The 22,859-nt window shown below is 44.6% G+C and overlaps 1 protein-coding gene across 1 annotated transcript in view; it reads left to right on the top strand.

Moving 5' to 3' along the window:
• The first annotated feature begins 18,829 nt into the window (after positions 1-18,829).
• The window catches only part of SAXO3 (stabilizer of axonemal microtubules 3), a 191,264-nt gene continuing 187,234 nt past the window's right edge, over positions 18,830-22,859 (top strand). Inside the window, exon 1 of the mRNA XM_078650983.1 lies at positions 18,830-20,220. Coding sequence (XP_078507109.1) covers positions 20,119-20,220 — 102 coding nt within the window. The 5' untranslated portion in view covers positions 18,830-20,118. The remainder of the gene's footprint in view (positions 20,221-22,859) is intronic.

The following is a 22,859-nucleotide window of genomic DNA, read 5'->3' as shown; positions in this document are numbered from 1 at the left end:
GTAATGGTGACGGGGAAATAAAATAATTTCAGCACAGAATTGGGTCCGTGTCCGTTCATGTGGAGGATCAAGCTTCCAATCTGCGGAATACTTTGGATGTATATATATATATATATATATATATATATATATTCGGCATAGGAGAGTCTCCAGCAATTGTGCAGGTAACAGACGAGACGAACCAATATATATATATATATATATATATATATATATATATATATATATATATATATGAGTTCGAAGAAAAGATCCTGCACCTCCAACTTGTGGCGAACAAAGACCAGTGAATCCCAAAGTAAGGCAGGATGATTTTATTGCACCAAAGTTCAAAAAGCATGCAGCAGACTGATGCGTTTCGGGCGGATGCCCTTGATCACAGTGAAATGCAATTAGAGAAGCCTTATTCTTATATGCTATAGTGCACACCATGTGACATATAAACATAAACAACATACTATAAAGTGAACATGGCTCCATTAATGGAAAAACGTAAAGTTCCCAGACATTCCAATTCATATGATACTATACCACAAAAGAAATTTTAAATTATATGCGAAGAACATATTCATGAATTAATTCATTGATGGCAATTAATACCTGCATAAATGCGGATGTCTAGGTACCAATTCTAACAAGCTAAATAAATACAGAACAAAGGATATGAGAGCTATTAGGCAGCATTATATGAATGTGCAAAATATCGCAAATGTAAACCTGGAGATAGTGCAAATAATTCATCTTAAGTTAAAAGTAATATCTTTCATACTTAAAACCTGATCAGAAATATCAAATTTTCTAAAACCTATTTACTCCTTGTGGAATGTGCAAAATATCGCAATGTAAACAGTTTGATTTAGTGCAACTTATGCTAATAGTTCGAGTACTGTTATGCTTAAATGTTAGAATATAGCAATATTACAAACAAATTTGATTCCTGTTGGGGACATCTAAAATAGATGGCAGCCCCTATGAGTTCTTTGGCCAAAGATCTCGGCCCAAACAAGCATAGTTAGATCTAATGCAAAAAATTGTTATTTATATTGTGTTGGAATTTGGTGAAGGGGAACCCTCAATGACTGCCACGGTGTGATGAAAAATCTTAATACAGCTGGTTTCATAAATGAGTGTCATTTATAGTGTCATAATGAGTGATTGACAAACAAAAAATATTTTTTTATAAAAGAATAAGTTAATAAAGGATAAAATTTCAAATTTAGTCATTACAGAAAGGTACTGTTGAGGGTGGGGGCATTATGGACTACTATGCTGAAAATACAGGTACCTGCCCAAGATTAGAATATTATTAACCACCTCCTCGTTATCTGTAGAGCCCTACAGGAAATGGTAAAGGTCCTCTGATGTGTTAAGTCCGTTGGGGACCTTACTGTCTAGTTCCAGAATCATTTTTGATTCTAATTGTCGTAACATTTTGTCCCTGTCTCCCCCTCTGCGGGGTTTGGGTACAGAGGTAAGTACAAAATAGTTGAGACACTGTAGGTTGTTATTGTGTACACTTTTAAAGTTTCTCGCGACAGGGTAGGAACTATCGTTGTTAACTATGGCACGGAGATGCTACAGTATTCTGGCATGCACCTGTAGCCTGGTGCTGCCAACATACCTCAGGCCACAGGTGCACCCCAAGACATATACTGCATACTCCGTCTTGCAGTTATAGTTACCTTTAATGGACAATGTAACGGGACTGAAGGGGGTGTTATATTGGGTAGTATTTATGCCAAATTTGCACGCCCTGCAACTTGAGCATTTGAAAAACCCCAGCCGGGGTTTAAACCACGACGTGCTTTTGGGTAGTTCAGGAAAAGGATTAGAAACTAGTGTCCTCATGGAGAGGCCTCCACGGAAAGTGATCTTAGGATTGCTGGTAAGTTGGGATGACAGAACTCCACCTGTCATTAAAATAGGCCAGCTTTTAGTCAGGATGGATCTTATTTTTCTTTCCTGACAACTAAATGATGTGATAAACCTAATATTTCCATTTTCTGGATCGTCCCTTATGTCACTAGTGGAAGGTTGAGGCAGGAGAAGTGACTCTCTAATTCTTGGTTTGGTTTTATTAACTGCCATGTTGAGTATCTTATCACTGTATCCCCTCGCCTTGAATCTGGTCAGTGTATCTGAAGTGCATAAAAGAAATTCCTCTTCACTGTTACAGATACGTTTAAGGCGGAGTAGTTCTCCATGGGGATGTTATCTATGACATGACGAGGGTGGGCACTGCTCGCGTGGAGAGTCGAGTTGCCCGCTGTGCTTTTTCTATGGAGGGTGGTAGACACTTCGTTATTCTTTAAAAACACCCTGACATCTAAGAAGTCCACAGTATGTTTACTGATATTGGATGTGAACCTCAAGTTGACTGAATTGGTGTTGAGGCTTGAAACAAAGGCTTTGGCGCTATCTTCATCACCCCTCCAAATTAAAAACACGTCGCCAACATAACGAACCCATAATGCTACATGTTCCGAAAATGTCTGGAGGTGCTCGCCCATGAGGACCCACTTCTCCCACCAGCCTACGTGAAAGTACGCATAGCTGGGGGGAAAGCAGGCCCCCATTGCAACACCTCTCTTTTGTAGGTACACATCTTTACCAAAGACAAAGTAATTGTGATAAAGACACCATGTTACAAATTCTAGTATCATTTTGTTGTGATTATAACAATGGAGTGGTCTTGTGCCCAAAAAATATTCTAGCGCTATCAGGCCTGTTTGGTGTTCTATGCTCGTATAAAGAGCTTCTATGTCCAAGGTTATAAAAACAGAATTTTCTGTCCATGGAATGTCTTTGATTTTATTTAAAAAATTGCCAGTGACTTTCATGAAAGTAGGTAATTTGGTCACCAGGTCTTGCAGGAAATAGTCGACAAATTGCGCCAAATGTTCTGTCATACTGCCTATAGCAGAAATTATTGGCCTGCCTGGAGTTGGTAAGGTTCCCTTATGTAGTTTAGGTATTAGATAGAACCTGGGCATGATGGGTTGGTCAACATTTAAAAACTTGAATTCCTGCATCGAAAACAGGCCTTCTCTTCTGTACTTGTGGAGCATCTTTTTTAAGGAGTCTCTGGCCTGGTCATACTGTTTGACATTTGAGATTTGGTAACACGTGGTATCTGAAAGTTGCCTGTTGGCCTCAGCAATATACTGGACTTGGGGCCAAACCACAATATTACCCCCCTTATCAGAGCTACACACAATATTTTTATGATCATTTTTGAGTTTTGATATGAGGGCCCAATATTGCATTTCTTTGCTAGTTTTAATTCTTTTCCGATGTTACATATATATATTAATATTTAAAACAGCAAGCGTTCACAGTGAGTCAAGTTCTTCGACTGAAATGAAAATCGTCTGATACAGGTATTTCAAAAACTCGTTTATTGCTACGACGTTGGGCACCCTAAGTTAGTTTGTTGATGGGCACGCCATAGTACTGCTGTGCCTGTATGTTCATCGGTGATAGTCACACCGCAATCTACTACATTGAAAACACACGGAATTTAGTGTGCATTGTATTGTCCTCCATGTCAACAACAAGTCTTGTTTTTTCTACGCTGCCGTCACAATCATTGGTATTAGGCACACCGTAACTTACTGTATTGCTAACACACTGAAATAAGTGTGCATCGTATCATTATCTACGTTATCTACAGCCTTGTTTTTCTGAAATACATTGAAATATTTCCTCATCTTGGAATACTGCAGTGATAGGCACACTTTTCATGCCTTCACATTTATCAGTTACAAACAGACATATGAAAACTTTTTGGATGTTAATTTCACACATACTTATTTAATACTCAGTATTACTAACAGTTGTATTATATTAAGTAATAGTCCAATATGGAGGCTGCAATCATTACCCCACCTGTGTTTTTAGCTCAAGCAGGAACTCCGCCTATTGAGTGGAATGAATGGGTTGAAGTTTTTGAGAATTATATAGAAGCATTCCATGGTAGTGAATTTAGTAATGCAAGGAAAAAAGCTTTATTATTAGGTACTTTAGGAAAGGACAGCCAACATGTACTTAAACATCTACCTGTGGGGGTAGGTAATAATGTTCAACAAATACCAAATGTATATGTGGTAATTGAAAGTCCTTGGAGCCAGGTGTATAAAATAGGTTGGATTTATTAAAGCTTAGTTCCAGGTTAAGTTCAGTATAAGAAGATAGGTAGATGGAAATTAAACCCCACCAGGAGCAGCCTCCCTGTCGCTAAGCCTGCCTGCCATCAACTGCCACTCCACACACAAGCCAGGCACCAAGCATTCCATGATGTTATCAGGCATTCTACCACTAACACTAGCTGAGCAGCATGGAAGTCACAGCCAGGGAAAGGAAAGACACAAATCAATTATAACATATCCCCCTTCCTTAGGGAAACAACAATACAGAAGTGAAGGAAGGAAACATAAACATCAATATATACAATGCATTCTGAAAAAAAAACATTTACATTGCATTCACATATATAAACACATTGAGATTAGCTCCATCCCCCTTCCTTGGGGAAAATTAAATTACATATGGATGCCACTCATTGGCATACACACTCAAAACCTGAAAATCTGGTAAACATCCAGAAATGGGGCACTCAGCTCCCACAACCTCCATGTAACAGGAGAAACATCTTCCTGTGATCCAGCACTGGGGCACTTAGTTCCCACAACCTCCACAGAATAGGGGAACACACCTCCCTATTATCCCAAACTGGGGCACTCAGTTCCCAAAACTTCTTAAAAACTGAACTGGGTCACACAGCTCCCACAACCACCATGTATTAGGGAAACTCACCTCCCTATGATCCATAACGGGGCACTTAGCTCCCAAAACCTCTTTAAAACTGAACTGGGGCACACAGCTGCCACCAACTCTACGTAATAGGGGAACACACCTCCCTATGATCCATAACTGGGGCACTTAGCTCCCACAACTTCACACACCACCAAAAAAAAACTGAACTGGGGCAAACAGCCCTCACCACCTCCACATAATAGGGAAACACACCTCCTTATGATCCATTCCTGGGGCACTTAGCTCCCACAACTTCACACACCACCCCAAAAACTAAACTAAGGGCACCGATAGGGACACAAAACCTCCCTAATAACAAAACTCACCACCCTGAAACCACCCCCACAAAACAGTATCACATTAATATAATGAATATGAAAGAAAGTCTCTTACTCCGGTGAACGATCTCTCACCCGAGGTTCTTACCATACAAACTCCTTGACAATGAGCTGCATGTTGCTGTTGCCACCCAATGCACTGGTGCACAAAGTTGAATGCCGAGTATTTCTCCAAAAGGACACAGAGACATCACCGGAAATTTCCATATGCTTGATCAGCGTTGTTAATTACATGCAATAAGCCACAAATGCTACCCGTCTTGTACCTCCTCACGCCACACTTGCTGCATTGTAAATAGCTGAGAAAACGTGGTTGGCATCGTAAGGACTGTTCAACAACTTGGTAAAAACAGCCGCAGCCAAACACAAAATGGCTGCATGTAATGTACGCCGTGCCGGATGGCTTAAGGCACGTTTATGCTGAAGAGCGACTCTCAGCAGTCCAGAGCCTCGCAGAGACCACAAGGTCACAGAAGCTACCCTGAACAAACAGCAGTACTCCATTATGTAGGTAAGAGTGCATGCGACAGTGGTAACACGCGCTTGATTTCAAATTTTAAAAGTTGCGAAGAAACTGGCAATTGTGTAGGGGTAGAGAAGTCAGTATTTGAATACAATAAAAAGTTTCACCACAAATAAAAATCACGCCAGCAGCGGGTATGTCGGCTCTCCATTCCAAATGTCACCCGCAACAAGAGCAAAGTGCGGGGAAATGATCATGCACCAGACTGCCCAGACCACAAATGGGCTTAAACAGACTCCATTGTAATTAAACATTCCCCACTGGGAGACGTATCCAAGACTCCAAACATCAATCCTGGTGCTTACCTCGACACGCAGGCAGTCGACAGCTAGCCGCCCACAGCGCCCCTCTCGGTGTGCGATAGACACACCTAAGGCCATTCACCCCTGGGCACTCTCCGCCTCGCTGCACCTACTTATTGATGGGATCACCCTCCACGCGCCAGAGCGTGAATGCATGCGGGGTGGGATTGCACTCTACTCCCAAAATCGATGCCTCAGACGGTCAAACGCCCCATGCTGTTAGAAAACCAAGTGTAATTCCTCACAGGGGTGCCAGTTTTCCCTGCACACGTCATTGCTGCCAAAAACCCAAGCACTAGTTGCTACTGCCACATCAAATTAGCAGCTTGTCCCACGACTGTAGAAAGAACAGCTGGGCAAGAGCAACTCCAAGGCAGGAGGATGGCAGCAATCTTAACAGTAGCTGCACAAATACCAGCAGTAGAAGGTCAAATGCCCTGAGCTGCAGGCTGTCCAGATGATGAGGGACACTGGTGGGGTGTTTCTGTTACGTTTCCTGTTTCTTTTTTCCAATCTCCTTAGTACAGTCCTTAGTTCCAGTAGTTCCTTAGCTCCTTTAAACACAGTCTCTATCCTCAATGCGTAGGTTCTTTAAATCGTTGCCAAATGTTTGGTGACACACAAGCGTGTCACCAAACATTCCATGATGTCATCAGGCATTCTATCACTCACACTAGCTGAGCAACAGGGATGTCACAGCCAGGGAAAGGAAAGACACAAGTCAATTATAACAGTATATTTAGAAGCTAAGGTCAGGTTAGAGAGGAGGTTCGCAAAATAAACCAATTTAGTCATGTGCAGGTATACGTTTTATACTGAACCACAAAGAATGGATGAAACAGTAGATCAGTTTGTGTCCAGATTAAGGGAACTGTCAGTTAAATGTCAGTTTGGGGTCATGATGAGGGAGGAGATGATTCTGGATCAAATAATTGTACAATGTAGAAACAAAAAAATGCAGGAAAGACTATGGGCAGCCAAGAACCCATATTTACATAATGCTATAGAAATTGCACAGGTGGTGGAACAGTCAGATCTGTGTGGGAAAGAGGTAGGAAAAAAAGGATGATGGTGAAATTAATGTTAGATAGTGAAGATGTTGCAGTGTTAAATACAGGAAAGTCAAGAGTAGCAGATATAAAGAGGGCTCCTTATGTTAAACGGGGTGGTGTAGTCACCCCATTCAATGTTACAGATTGTAGCAAACAAGGGAAAATATGTTTTAGGTGTGGAAGCAATTTTCATACTGCAGATTTTAAAAATTGTTATGCTTTGGGTAAAGAGTGTAGGCGATGTGGTTGCAAGGGACATTTGGCACGCATGTGTAAGTCTAATAGTAATACAAATGTGGCATAAGTACAAGAGAATTACTCTACAATTGGTGAAAAAATTATACCTGATAGAATATTGTGTGTAGATGATGAGGAGAGTATATTGTTGTGTTTCTATCTAGGACCCTAATTCGATATTCCCGATTTATGCCCTTATATGGTTATAATAAATAATATCCTTATAAAGGCATAAGAATCATATCCATATTTAGTAATAGCCCATGCAGTCCAAATACGGCAAGGCTACTCTCCATGACTCCTAGAAAGTACAACGCGTTCTTTAAACAAACCAAGCCTCCAGCAGCCCGGGAAATCCCCCTGCTCTTGTTTTGATTTGCACAAGAACTTCTAGAGTCCAGCAAGAACTGTTAGTTCTTAGTGACGTCTTATGTCCAACCTTACGTCAAACCCGGCACCTTCCAGGTATAAATATACCAACGTTGCCTTAAGCAAACACACGGTGGTTTGGAGCAGAGCGGCTATCTACTTGCCCGACGCCCAGCTGATGCGAGAAGCTGAAGGAAGCCGCCCCTCCCTTTTAACGCACTGAGAGAGACGCTGTCTTTTTCTCCAGCCGAGAAAATCCAGCTCCGGTGTTTCCAGTCACCCTTGCGGGTTGCTGGAAGATCGAGTCCTGAGAAATAGATACAAGACCTCCTACATTCTATTACCAAGGTACGGAGCTAACTAAACCCTTAAGAGAATTCTTGATTCAGATTCTTGGCCAAAAAACCGAACTTAACTTAAACTGCAACTTACTTACTCCTGCCCACGTATTAGGCTTAGGTCAGGTACACCGGGGTAGGCGTATCTTAGAAGCACTAGTTGAGTACGTTAGTCAATGTTTTTATGTATGTATATATTTTATCCATTTTAAAGTATCATATGGCTAAGAAACCATATCAATGCTTTTACAGTATTATTTCATAATACTCCTTTTACTGTACGCACTTTACTTCATGATGAGTATTGCAATTGTGGCAACTCACTTCTCTTGCATGAGAAAGAAGACTGCTCAATAAATAACACCTTTTATTGAAAACGCCCGTCTCTCTATTTCTCTGCACTCTGGTGAAACTAAGTATGCACGATTGACTGAGTGAAATAACCGTCTATTGTTTTCACACGACTCGAGAGATACACTCTTTATTCTGAGGGAGCAAAGTTGTCATATGCGGTTGTCAGAAACTAATCCCTTCTTGTCTAAATCAGGACGGTTAACTCTTTCCTGAACATTCGAGAAAGTTTCTAGTGACCTCTGAGCTAGCTGGCAAAACTAATTAAGTCTAACATAGTCAGTAGAGACCTAGATGACCTCAGTCCTACGTCTAAACTGCTGTTTATGTTATTCCAATGCACAGAGCCTATTGGGAATATAGGAACTACACTACAATATCCAGGAAGTCTATACCTAAAGCAACATTCATGATGTATCAGTTGAACTCATGGTGGATTCTGGGTCTTTGTACACAATTCCTACCCAAAGTGATGTTAATGAAACACTGGCCAAATATAAAGTTGTTGGCAAAAGATATAAATCCTGGCGGTTACCAAGGTGAGAAAATAGATATAGAAGGATACATGCTGAGAGAAATAAACTTTCAGGGGAGAACGGTTGAAGGAAAAGTTTACATGGCTGTCTGGTCCTTAAATTTTGGGGTGGCAACATCAGTATGATTTGGGGATTATCATAAATCCATGTGCGCCTAATCGTATTAGCAGTGGGAGAATTAACTGTGGAAGATATAATAGAAGGGGCGAGCAAGGTGTTTTCAGATAACATTGGTTTACTAAAGGGTTATGTGCATAAGAGTTTGGTGAAGCCAGGGGCAATACCTGTTCAGCATAAGGTTTGGAAAGTCACCATAGTAGCTAGACAAGAAGTGAAATGTATGTTGGAAGAGATGATATCTCAAGGCATTATTGAACCAGTTCAGACATCGAGTTGGATTTCTCCAGTGGTTATTACGTGCAAACCTGATGACAGTTTCCTCCTATGTGTGGATTTACGCACTGTCAACCAAAACATTGTTACTGACAATTTTCCACTCCCAAATATAGGAGAGATAGTATTATCTTTGAAGAGAGCAAAATATTTTTCTAAACTGGACTTAAAAAATGCATACCACCAAATAAGACTACATACGGATTCAAAAAATCTTACAGCTTTTATCACTACTGAAGGTGTATTTCAATTCGGAAGAATGCTATTTGGGCTTTCATCAGCGGCAAGTGTATTTCAGAGGATGATGGGTCAAGTATTGAAAGACATTAATGGAGTTGTTTATTTCCAAGATGATGTCCTTATATTTGGGGAGTCAATGGCTAACCACAACATGGTCCTCAAGAGAGTTTTAGATAAGATTGCTGATGCAGGGTTGACTCTCAAGAAGGAAAAATGTACATTTTGTGTTGAAGAGATAGAGTACCTTGGTTATACCTTGTCATCCTGTTGAATCAAGCCAAAGAGAGATTCACTTGAAGCTATAAGGAAAGTTCCATCACAACAAGACAAGGATTAACTTAGGTTGTTTCTTGGTCTAGTGGAGTACTATGCTAAAGTTGTAAAAAAGGTTGTGTAAAAAACTTAACAATTGAAAAAACTGTTAAGAAAAGGGATGCATATTTGAATGGACTGAAGATCAAGAGAAGTCATTTTATAATATCAAATAGGAAATACGTGGTGCAACATTGTTAAATCCTTTTGACATAAGATTGCCATCAATTCTCACTGTTGACGCTAGTGCTGTGGGATTAGGGGCAGTATTTTCGCAAATGCACTAGGACGGTGAGCACACTGTGGCTTTTGCTTCACGTTCCTTAACCAACACTGAGAGAAATTATTCTGTAGTTGAGAAAGAAGCATTAGCTACAGCATGGGCAACTGAATATTTTAGAATGTATGTGAAAAGTTTAATTCCAGGTGGAGTGGAGAAGGCTTCAGCAAGGCTAGCTCGGTTATCTGCACAATTACAAGAATTTCAGTATAGAGTTGGATATGTGCCTAGGTGGAAATATATCCAAGCAGATGGGTTGTCAAGACTACTGCTACCCTGGGAAGACGTTGATAAAGAGGGGGCAAAAGCGTACAGTGATGAAGGTGCAGTTGCATACGTATGTGAAGTGATTGGAATGGCTCAAGAAGCAGTGGGAAAAGAACGTTGGATTCAGTGTATGAGAGAAGATGAAGCAATGGCTGAAGTAATTGAAATGATAAATAAAGTTTTCAGACAGGAGAGTGCAGTATCGGTGGCAGTTCGGCCTTTTGTGAAGATAATTGATGAACTGTTGGTATGTGGAGGAAATCTTATTTCTAGAGGAGATACATTTGTTCCTACTCAAGGTGTGCGTGTGGCACTGATTAAGCTGGCACACAAAGGCCATTTAAGTCAAACTCTCACAAAGAAAAGATTATGCGAACATTTCTGGTGGCCAGGAATGGATCAAGATGTTACAGATTGGGTAATTCAAAGTGTGGATTGTACAGAAGGTGAAAAAAGATTAAAAAAACGTTTGTCAAACTGTCATAGGAGAGATTAGTGATCCTGGTAAACCTTGGCACACAATTTGTATGGATTTTATTGTGCCAATGAGAGTTCCGACATCTGAGTGCAGGTTGGCTCTTGTGATGGTGGATGTGCACTCAAAATGGTTGGTGGTCAAGTTTATGCGCGAAATCACGACCAGGAAGACTATTGAAGTCTTAGAAGATGCATTCAGAGAAGAAGGTTATCCTATCAAACTAATTACTGACAATGGCACTCAGTTAACGTCTGGAAAAAATACTTGGAATCATGTGGGATTTGTCATTCTTGTACTTCATTCAATAACTCACAGGGTAATGGCGTAGTTGAGAGGGCCTACCGCTTGATAAAAGGTATAGTTCAAATGGCCTGTGTGAATAGAGGCATTGTTAAAAAGATGATGGAGGAGTTAGTATGGGCATATCACACTACTGTAAATAGTGTTACCAAGGAAATCCCTTTTAGAATTTTGAGAGGGCGAGAGGTGAACACAAAGATGTATCCCACGTGCCTAAAAGAATGTTGAAAGAGGGTGATGATCAAGGTGATTAGTTGGGTGAATCTGAGCCTAGTAGTAAACTCAAGTCAGGTGATTTGGTCAAAGTCAAAAGTGGAAGGCTGGAAGGGAATGGTATGAAATGTTGTGGACCCTTTAAGGTGAAGGACGTGCATGAGCTGTATGTTGAATTGGAGAATGGAGGAAGGTGGAACTAGCGAAGAGTTGCATTATATGAGAAGTTTGTTGGGAACAGGTGCAATAATGAAGATGAAAGGGATTTCGAAGGATGTAGTCGATACATGGTGATGGATGATGGTGAGGTGCTGAGAGACAGAGTGCAAAAAGGGAGGATGGTATTAAATGAAAGGTGTTACAGGTACAGGAAACCACCCAGGTATTTAAGAGATTATGTTTGTAAATAAATATATGTACATGCTATATAATTTCCTTTTATTCTTTTCTTTTCTTCTTTTATATACCAATAATAATGCATTAAATGTTAAGGGAAGAGGATGTGTTGTATTCTGTTATATAGATTTAAGTAGTATGAGGTATAAGTGTTCTGTATTGGAGTGTTCCTGGCTCATGATGTAATGTGCTCCTTGGAAAGTCAGTTGATGGCTAGCTGGAAAGGTAGCACCACCTACAGTTGTTTACTGCACGATTAAATACTTAAACCATGTGGAGTCTACGGGGCAGATCTACAAGGAAGTGCTGCAGGGCGGCAAAGTAAGCCCTTTGGCTGCGCCACACTGGGGCTCTTCGGTAGCAGAGGAATGCGACATATTTACAATAATATGTCGCATTGCTGTGCTCTCCCCTGCACTGGCGCACAAACTGCAGCCATGCGCCAGCGCAGGCACCCTTGCACCATGGTGCAAGGATGCCTGCGTCATGGGGAGAATATTTTTGTGCAGGAAGGGGCACCTTCCAGCACAAAAACAATCACTAGAGGCATTTTCCTCTTTCAATGCGTGCTGTAGAATACAGCACACTTTGAAAGTGGAAAAAACGGGTGGCGGAGCCAGACCGGCGGCCAAGATGGTCGCCCGGGCTCTCGGCTCCGTGGACCTTCATCCCCCACCGCCTGTTCCCGTCGCCTATCCTCCGCTGCGACGGTGTTCCCGGAGGTCGGACGGCAGGCTGAGCTGCCGCGTCCGACTCCGGGTTTTTTTTTAGCTCTGAGCACGAAGATGTGACCCCTCGTATTTTGCGGCCTTCCCGGGCCTGGAAGCCGGGACCTCGCATGATTCTGCTGCCGCCCGCGAGTGCAATAACAACGGCCTCGATGACCCAGGACGTACCGGTCTACCGTCACGGAGGTCGGCCCGTCTTGTGAGTGTGCCTCCAGCGCTGGCCTCATGGAACCAGGTAAACACGCTCCCCGCTGCCCCCCTCTGCCGATTGTGCCTCCCCCCACCCTCATCGGACGGCTGATTGACGCTATGACTGCCTGGACGTTGTTCTTTCTTCCCGGATGGGGCCCAGATTCGCCTGCGTGAAGCGTCTTTATTCTATATTTCCAGCCTTCGTGGCCGCTTGATGCACAAAGCAGCTGTGATATTTCTGATGTTGGGGAGGAGCTCAACTGTGGCCGCATGCGGGGAAGTGGACGTGGCGGCCATACTTTCTGAAACGCGGGGGGGCGCGCTGTTCTTATGCACCTCACTGAGTCATGGACTGGCGGTACCGGTGTTGATTCGGACGGCGTTCGATGGGACACGCCTGACAATGGCGGTGGCAGACTTTATCGCTGATCGAGGGGTTGGGACGCTCTGCCCCCTGTGTGTTCGATGGACGACATCTGTTCTGGACCGACCCGGAACACCCCGGATACTGTGGATTACACCCGAATGCTGATATTATCCTGGTGCTACTTTGTGTGTATGGGCCCTTCTACAACTTCCCGCATTGCCTTTGTTGTGTGGTACGGAATCGGCTTTCTCAGTGGTGGATGAGCTGGACTGGTGCCCGGAGGATTCCCAGTTACTTCCAAGTGGTGCGACGCTGCACTGCCTACTCCCGTGGATGCTTTGTTTCTTTGGTGATGCCATTGGACATGTGTTCCTCGCTCTTCCTTTCCAGCTCCTCTTCGGATGGCTGGCGTCACCTTGAGACCTTGTACTGGGCCTTGACTATTCTGTTTGAACTTACCTCTGCTCTTACAATGTGATCGATGGAGTGGCATGGATGATCTTCGAGTGTGACGTACACTGGTGTACTGTGAGATTTTCAGCTGCCTTTGGGTTGCCGTGTTGGTTTCCTCCGGTGCTTTGATGGCGGGGCCCTACACCGCATGGACTGGGATGGGCTGCTGGCTCGGCTGTATGGGTTTCGTGCATGATGATGATCTGTTCTTTCGGGGTGTTACACAGGGGGATTTTCGCTATGTTTCTATCTGTTAAGCGGCCGAGCAGTGATTTTATCCTGTTATTGTGGACATCCTGAGACTTTGCAATGTTTCTGGCGTATTGAGTTCTTACGCGGCGGGGGGTGGGGGGGGGGCCGGGAGCCTGTTCTGGGGACCCTCCCATGTTTTTTCTTCTTTCCCCCTTTCCTTTTGTATCTATGTGGATTATTGTCTTTCCTTTCATCTTTCTTCTTCTATATTTCGGGTTTTTTGACATTGGGCGACAGGCACGCTGCTAGGGGGGTGGGCCGTAGCCATCAGCAGAGGTGCAGGGTGGGGGGAGTAGTGTTATTGTTTGTATCTCTCTCCTTTTTGTTCCTATGGCCTATTGTTTATGTTGTTTTTGGTTTTTCTGTCTCTTTTCTTTCTCTCTCTTTTCTGGGGTCCGACTTGCTGTCTTCTCGTTTTGCTTTGCTCTTTTGGATACCGGGGGTTGCTGTTTTTCTGATGTTTCTGGGTGCAGTGGGCATCTACTATTCTGGCGGGCAGGCTGTGTTGTTTATTGTTTATCCTGATCGACTGTTCTCGTGCTAAACTCTGCTTTACCATAGTCCTGCCTGTGTATATCTGGTAATATGATTATCTCCTGTTTTGTATGGGCATAATTGTGCGGCGTCGGATCCTGCTTATTTTTCTTATCAAAAGAAACCTTTTCTAATCCTGTGGTTCTTGTGTACCAACTGCATCCTTGAGTTGTGGGATATCTTTGGGGAGGCGGGTATACATATTTTTTGGGCTTCATTGACTTGCTTATTGACTTGATTGACCGCCACTACTCTGCTGGCCGACCGTGATGGTCTGTAGGCCGTAGCCTGTAACTGTATTGTGGAACAATAAAGGTTTTATAAAAAAAAAAAAAAAAAAAAAAAAAGAAAGTGGAAAAAACGAGGAGAAATGAAAACATTTCTCCTCGTGGTGCCTTGCTACGCCTCCCCTGCTGAGGCGTCGTCTGGACAAGCATTTCCAGATTTACGATCCCTCGTAAATCTGGAAATGTGTCTCATTCCATGGGTGTTGCATGGGAACACCTACAGCAACACCCATGCAACGCCCCTTCCACGCAAAGTGCTGCGTGTGAAGGGGCCATATTTACAAGGAGAGGAAAATTCACACAGGGTGGCTTTTCCTCTCCTTGTAAATATGGAGAAGTGAAATGCGCCTCCAATACATCACAAAAAGTGACTTACTGGTGGCGCAGGGGGCTTGTAAATCTGCCCCTGCGTTTTTACATTTCAAAACCATGTTAGTCTTCTTTTTGGTTTCATATATTGAGGATGCAAATAATGTAAGTAAAGTATCCATGAGCATCTCTCCGGGACCTTCCCTTCTGCTCCGCAGGAACACATTGAGGGGTATGCAGCCCTTATATGAGTTACATTTATAAATGCAGGACTGCAAGTCCCAGAATGCAAACTAAACTAGCCTGAATGAGCTACTCGTGTGACATAGGACAACTTGTGGTATTTGTAACCTCTTGCTTGAGCTAGTTAGAACTTTCTGGAAAATAAATATTTTGCACTAACTCTATGGCGCTTATCTTTGTTGTATTGTGCCTTTCTTATATATGGTCAGTCTCATAGTTCTGCGTAAAATGCCAGTGTGGTCATTCCTGTGTATTGCTTGCTCCAGTCATTGTAGTCTTTCTGGTCCACGTTAAGTTGAGTCCTACCTCTAGTCTAAAGCCTGATTGTTTTTAGGTCTCACCTGGCATTAGCAGCGCACATGCGCTGCTCTTGCCATGCGAGGGCTTCTTGGAATCAATACGATTTCAGAAGCTCACTTTCTGCTCCACCCGTGTTTTCCATTGGTGTGCATCATTTTGCGTCACCAATTATGCAAAACCGGGTGTTATGATTGTCCAGGAGGCTTTTTAGTCCCTCCTGGTTACCACCCTGTCCATTTTAGGCCACGCCCACCGGGATTGGATCTTTTACTTGCGGCGGGAGACAGTGTCTCCTAATTAGCTGCAAAGCACTTTTTTTCTTTTCTTACTGAGCTACTCTCACTGTGCTTTTTTAACGGAGCATTGCGCTTTAAATTTTAAATACGCTCCGTTCCCCCCTTCCCTTCCCCACTGCACGAACGCCTGCAAAGCGGGCGCTGTCTTAATTAAAAACAATCTGGTCTCATAATTTACATACGTAAATGGCAGCCTTGTTTCTTTTCATTAGCGCTCTGCCAAAGAAAGCCTTCCTATTCACATAGTGAGCGCCGCGCTTCATCTGACCCCTGCACTGCACCGCTCTGAAGAAGTCAGCGTTTCTAATATTGTTAGATAATAATATTTCTGTGCTTTCTGGTGTCGCATGCTGTCGCCCAACCCCCTCCTGATTCGCAGCTTGACCCGTTATCCACCCTCATCGCTGCTAACTTTGCACACGAGTGAGATGCACTAACAACGTCTCTGCTTGCAAGCAGCTTCTTCTTTTTTAAATGTTTGATTTATTCGCACACAGCACCTCTTTCTGTGTGATAGGCTACTCCCGGACATCACGCCCCCTCCTCCACGCCTGTATGAACCTGCCTTAGTCCCCTGGAGTAGAGGACGATGCGCTGCCTATAACTACATGTGTATTTTGTTTTTTATTGTTTATTCTATAAATCGCTTCTTTTAACCCTTTTTCCAGATTGTCGGGCTTGGGCTTCTTTTAGTAGCCCCTGACGATGCTTGGGCTTTTTTTCAAAGTGGTTGTGCTTGTCACCCTCCCACCATACACCCATACATAACCCCTTCTTTCCTTTGTTTCCCTGAGCGCATGGGACAAGCGTTCCCTGTTTTACACAGAAGTGTGCTGTTAGGGGGTGTGCTCTGGCGAAGTGGATAGCGCTTTTATAAATGCAAATTACATTGCAGGTAAAATGTACTATATATACACTCCAAAAGCCATAGGTTTTGAGATTGCACACAGGTTTGCAGCGGATGTTAGCTCACTAATACAGCTGTAATTCTTGTCTCTCTCTCCCCGACTAGTGACATTCACAACATGCAGTGAACTGATGTCTGCTGCCTGCGATTGGAAACTGAACACGTTTTTACAGATTTCTGTAGAGCATCAAGACAAAGCATTTCTAATTTACAGCATATTATCAAGGGGGTTTATCTCCGCTTTTTTGGCTTTAAAGGCCAAGAAAGCGGAGATAAAATTATCTCCCTATTACCTAGCTGTCGCTAACACCAGTTAGCGACAGCTAGTAGGAGATAGCGACCATCTTGGGCCCCACTTTGCATGTCAGTGATATTTATCACTAATGACATGCAAAGTGGGCGTGCCAAGATGTTAGTGACTGGAAACAGTCGCTAACATCGCTATCTCCTATTACCAACTTTTGGAGATATTCGCGCTAAGCGTGAATATCTCCAAAAGCTAACACCTGCCCTGAGCAGTTCTTAGCCATGTTATCCAATGGGAGGTGGATAACATGGCTAAGAGCATTAGCTCGGTAATGCATGAATATCGCTGACTTTTCAGCGATATTCATGCATTGCGGCCGTTTTTTATCGCATTTGCGATAAACCTTGGTAATACCAAGGTTTATCTGCGATACAAATCGCCGCAGCTCAGCATTAAATTATTGTCTCTAACCAAGCAATAGCGATAATTATCGCTATTGCTTGGTAATATGCCTCACAGTTTCTCTCAATATTTAATAAGTCAATGTGTAAATTGTTGGACCGTTTATTTTATTTTTTAGATTTGTATGTTTACTCTAGAAGGAGACTCTTTTTTATTTAAAAAATGTGTTTGAGGCCGCTCATATTATGAGTGCACCCAATACAAATGTATAACCTATCATAAGTGGGCGGTGGGCGAGCCCCCTTCTTTAATAATGAATTGCGATGTTTGGACAGTTGTGTCCATACTTCACTTGTTCATACTTGCTCCCCCCTTAAGGGTGTTCTGAGCCGCTGAAGGCATGCAGCGTGGTTCTCTACATGCCTGCACACCTCTCCTCACACCGTGGAGTCCTTCAACATGTGTAGCATTCATTCTGTCTGAAAAGGACATGCATGCACGCCTACGTTTTGTGGGGTCAGTTACCATGAGTTGTCACAACGCATACTGGTGTTTGGTTTAACATTAAATTTAGTTTATTCTTTACTTCAGTTCCCAAGTGACTCGAAGTCTTGCGTAGCACCTTCACCTGCTTTTTGAGCAAACAGCATTTCTCATGCTGGTATTTAGAAGTCAATACTATTTCCGGTTAAAAGAAAACCACAAGTTCCAAAATGCAAAGCGGTGTTGGCTCAAGAAAATCATACACGGACTGGAAGTATCACATGGTCAGTTGACAGCAACACATCTGCGAAGTTAGTGTTCGTGCATTTTGCACGTGTGGATTTGTTTCAAATATTCGATAACGGATGTTGATTCAATATGAGAAACATTATAAACTAGTAGTCATTCATCAGAAAAGTATGAAAAGCCTCGTTTTCTTGCACTTTATTTGCTCTCCACAGTTTGTAGGGATGATCCCCTTAAGCATTACACTCGAAGCCTAAATAATCGAGCAAAGCTGTGTATTATCGTATTATATGCAGTTGTAACCGAAATCTGCTATCTCCCTCTTTGTGCAAGGACACCAATGCTGTTTGCGCCAAATTCACATCCAGATGTACATTTACGTTCATCTCCTGAAATCTGCTAGTGTGAAAGCATTCGCAGGAGTTTGCGCTATTGGCTTTGTAAATGACAACGCCTTTTATCTATGTGTTAATTATCAAAACAGATAAATAAAAGGCATTGTCATTTACAATGCCAATAGCTCAAACTCTCGCAAATGCGAGACCTATTGCATTGCAAATGCTTGTTTAATCTGGTTACCCCAGCGAGATTCTATATAAAACGAATATATATATTGTTTTAACTGTAGCATAAACTGCGAATGTGGGCTCTGAGCTCCTTCTGACATAAATCCCTTCCTTAGCTAGCCCTGCAGGTGCAGGAAACTGCTTTCGTTTCTCCTGACTGTGAGGGACAAGCTCCAGTCTTTCCTGCGAAGACATCTTCACACCTCCCTGGGGGAGGGCTCCATTGCCATGGCAACATGTAAACAAACATTCTAGAGTCTCTGCGCTGCGACAGCCAGCCAGGCAGGGACACGAGGAACTGCACTAGAACACACAGGCAGGAGCTCGGCTATCCCCTCCGAGGAACAGCGCCGGCTCCTGCAGGTGCAGGCAGAGACCGACGATCCATCCCTGCAGGAACAACCAGAATCTGTACCGCCCCCTGCAGGAACGACCACAGACTGTACCGACCCCTGCAGGGACCGCTAGCGACTGTACGGACCCCTGCAGGACAACCAGAGTCTGTATCTGCCCCTGCAGGAACAACCAGAGCCTGTACCGACCCCTGCAGGAACAACCAGAGCCTGTACCGACCCCTGCAGGAACAACCAGACCCTGCGGGAACAACCAGAGTCTGTACCGACCCCTGCAGGAACAACCAGACCCTGCAGGGACAACCAGAGCCTGTACCGACCCCTGCAGGAACAACCAGAGCCTGTACCGACCCCTGCAGGAACAATTAGAGCCTGTACCGACCCCTGCAGGAACAACCAGAGCCTGTACTGACCCCTGCAGGGACCGCTAGAGAGTGTATCGACCCCTGCAGGAACAACCAGAGCCAGTACTGGCCCCCTGAAGGAACCGCTAGCGACTCTACCGACCCGTGCAGGGATTGTCAGAACTCTACCGATTCCTGAGCGGACAGAGATTGTACCAAATCCTGCAGGGACAGCCAAGCCACCCAGGGACGGCCAAGAACGCATCGGACCCACTGTGAGTGACACCCCGTGGCCCTCCAGTTTCTGTAGGCACACCAGGAGCCAGTCAGCTCCAGCAGCAACACCTGGTGCCATTCATCTCCCGCATGGGCACAGAGGGCACTGCCACGCCGCCAGCTTCAGCAGGGGTGTACGGGGCTCCACCAGCCCTTTCAGGGGCCTAACCCCCACCACCTCCTGCAGGCTTCCCCTCCGGTTACTGTAGAGGCATCGCACGCCCCGCGAGCTGGTAACAGCACATCTAATGACCCATCACCTCCAGGGATAACCACTCGGGATAGACAGGGCCTCCGCCAGCTCCTGCGGCACAGACTGGGTCTCCGCCAGCTAGCGCAGGGGCAGAAGGGTTCAACACAAGGTCCTGCAAGGAAATTCAGGGGTCAGAAAGCCTCGCAGAGACAAATTAGGCATTCAAAAGCCACTTCAGTAATATTCAGACCTGGGAACTCTCTCGACCTGGTGTTAACCCATTCAGGATATCCGAAGCCTTCAGTAGCTGTGTAGGCCACCCAGCGCCTCTGCCAGCTGCCGCCGGACGTTAGGAGCTATTCCCCTCTGTTGTGCTCCCAACTCTTCTCGCGCTGGAAGGATGACCATGGCCGTCCAGAGGAGGCAGGACTGGCACCTGACCAGCACCGGGGTTGGGCTGGACTACAGCAAGCACCAGGCCTTTCCTCCCCCGCAGATCAGGGTAAGTGGGCAGTGTGGGACACTGGGTCAGCAGTGGTCTGGAGTGGGAGGGGCCAAGGGCGTGTTGACGTTAGCTGTTTCAGTGCACCTTCCTTTGCAGTCTGGAGACAGAACTCCCCAGATCAGGTAAGACACTTCTGTGATCCGTTACTCGCACCCACCTCCACAGGAAAGAAGCATATGTGATGTAAGTAGAACAGCAGGACGTTGCACCGGGCAAGAACTTGTCTGCACAATCTCGAGACTTCAATTTTCTTACACATCCAACACTCCTGTATTCTGCTCCCCGAACATATGCACATCATACTTGGTCCCAATATTGGAAAAAAAAAACACCCACACAACCACAGTGCATGCATGCTAAGTAAATAAATACACAACACAACTTTTGTTTGGGAAAAAATATAGCTGCAGGTTTATTCCATACAAAAGTATGCAATATGGTGGGTTATCTTACGGGCGATCTAAGGGCAGGCAGCTGAAACCAGCCTATGCTGTCCTGTCCGCAGTCCGCCTAATGAGCCACGTAGCACTGTGGAGAACCCAATCAGTGCTGCCCCTTATGGGGTGATCCTCTTTCCGAATCATGTCACACATTGGTCCCTTATTACTGACGCCCCTTTCAGGGCAAAGTGTAGCAAGGCAAGCCCCTGGTTGTTCAGGCCCACAACCGTCCAAAGGACTAACGGGAAGCCAACGCGGTTTTCCAGGAACCTGCCCGGAGGCTCCTGGGATTTGGCTCTGGCATCCATATTGTGCCCTGCAGAGGTACCTTTCTGTACCCATTTGCTTCCAGATCACCCTGTAACTCCGCCTGCAACACAAAAGAAAACATTACAACATTCTATGTACCTTGCCTGCCATCCCCCACTCCAGGTAAGCGGTAGGGTGGGAGACGGCGTATCTGACACAACAGAGGACGTCCGGATGGCGGGGTAAGCATATATACCCCCCATTCCTCGGCGCGCCTGAAGCGAGGAGCCTAGCGCACCACGGGCAAGGAGGGAGGACTTCTCCCTGAGTCCTGGCATTACAGGGTGGTGGGTTAGTGCCCAAACAGCACTAAACGGGCTGCCCTTTTAGGTTGGCCCCCTGCGTGGGCCACATGCTGCCGCAAAGTTCTCCTTTCCCAACAGGTGCTCTGATTCCCCAAACATTTGCATACACATCAGTACTCCTTTTACTCTAACATTCACACAATAATTGAATTGTATTGAAATTGCATTTATGTAACGCTTTCTACCCTGGAATCGCTGTGGAAGCACTTTACACCATATAATCACAGGTACTCTCATTCCAAAAAATAAGAGCACTTTCGTTCCCCTAACAAATGTAATCAAAATATGGGTTTATTCCCCAGACATGTACATAAATGTATTGATACCCTCGTTCCGCCAATACCGAAAAAATGGAGTACTGTCATTTCACTCACGTTTGTAAAATAGTATGATTAATTTTATTCCCCTGCACTGAGTACTCGTATCCTCCAAACATTTCAGAAATCGAGAGTACCCTCACTCACAAATAAAATAAAAAAAGTTGGTCCTGTCTCCCCCAGACATTTAACTATTATCACCTGCATTCTTGTTCTCCACACGTGTGTAACACAAGTAGACTACACACCATGTAATGGGGTATTATTATTTCACCGACACCTGCACAATAGTAGCTGTTTGTGAGAGGAGAGGCACCCCCGCGTCTAGGGGAGGGGTGCCTTTAGTGGAATTCAGTGCCGAGGGAACGGTTTTGTTTCCCTGAAAGTGGGCAAGGGGAGGGTCGCCTGAGGGAGGTGCATTGGCGGTCCCACCCCGTGGGTGATAAATAGCGGGAATCAAGGGAGTAGCCCTCTTTGTCCTCTCGCCTCTCAGAGTGGCCGGAAAGGCGCAGCGGGAGCAGTTGGCTGGCTACCTGGGCCTGGCGGCATTTTCGGCGATTTGTAAAGGTGAGGGGGCCTCACGCGTAGTGAGCTTGCAGGGCATCAATAGAATGTCCATTGCATCAAGTATAATCAACACAAGTAGACTACATACCATGTAATGCGGTATTATTATTCCATCGACACCTTCCTTGGTCCCAATATTGAAAAAGCACCCCACCCACACAACCACAGTGCATGCATGCTAAGTAAATAAATACACAACACAACTTTTGTTTGGGTAAAAATATAGCTGCAGGTTTATTCCATACAAAAGTATGCAATATGGTGGGTTATCTTACATGCGATCTAAGGGTAGGCAGCTGAAACCAGCCTATGCTGTCCTATCCGCCTGATGAGCCACGTAGCACTGTGGAGAACCCAATCAGTGCTGTCCCTTATGGGTGATCCTCTTTCCGGATCATGTCACACACTGGTCCCTTATTACTCACGCCCCTTTCAGGGCAGAGTGTAGCAAGGCAAGCCCCCGGTTGTTCAGGCCCACAACCGTCCAAAGGACTAACGGGAAGCAAACGCGGTTTTCCAGGAACCTGCCCTTAGGCTCCTGGGATTTGGCTCTGGCACCCCTATTGTGCCCTGCAGAGGTACCCTCCTGGACCCATTTGCTTCCAGATCACCCTGTAACTCCTCCTGCAACACAAAAGAAAACATTACAACATTCTATGTACTTTGCCTGCCATCCCCCACGCCAGGTAAGCGGTAGG

This window comes from Lissotriton helveticus, chromosome 7, assembly GCF_964261635.1.
Source record: "Lissotriton helveticus chromosome 7, aLisHel1.1, whole genome shotgun sequence".
Lineage (NCBI taxonomy): Eukaryota > Metazoa > Chordata > Amphibia > Caudata > Salamandridae > Lissotriton > Lissotriton helveticus.
The sequence above is the reverse complement of the archived record's forward strand: the minus strand, read 5'-3'. Positions and strand labels throughout refer to the sequence as shown.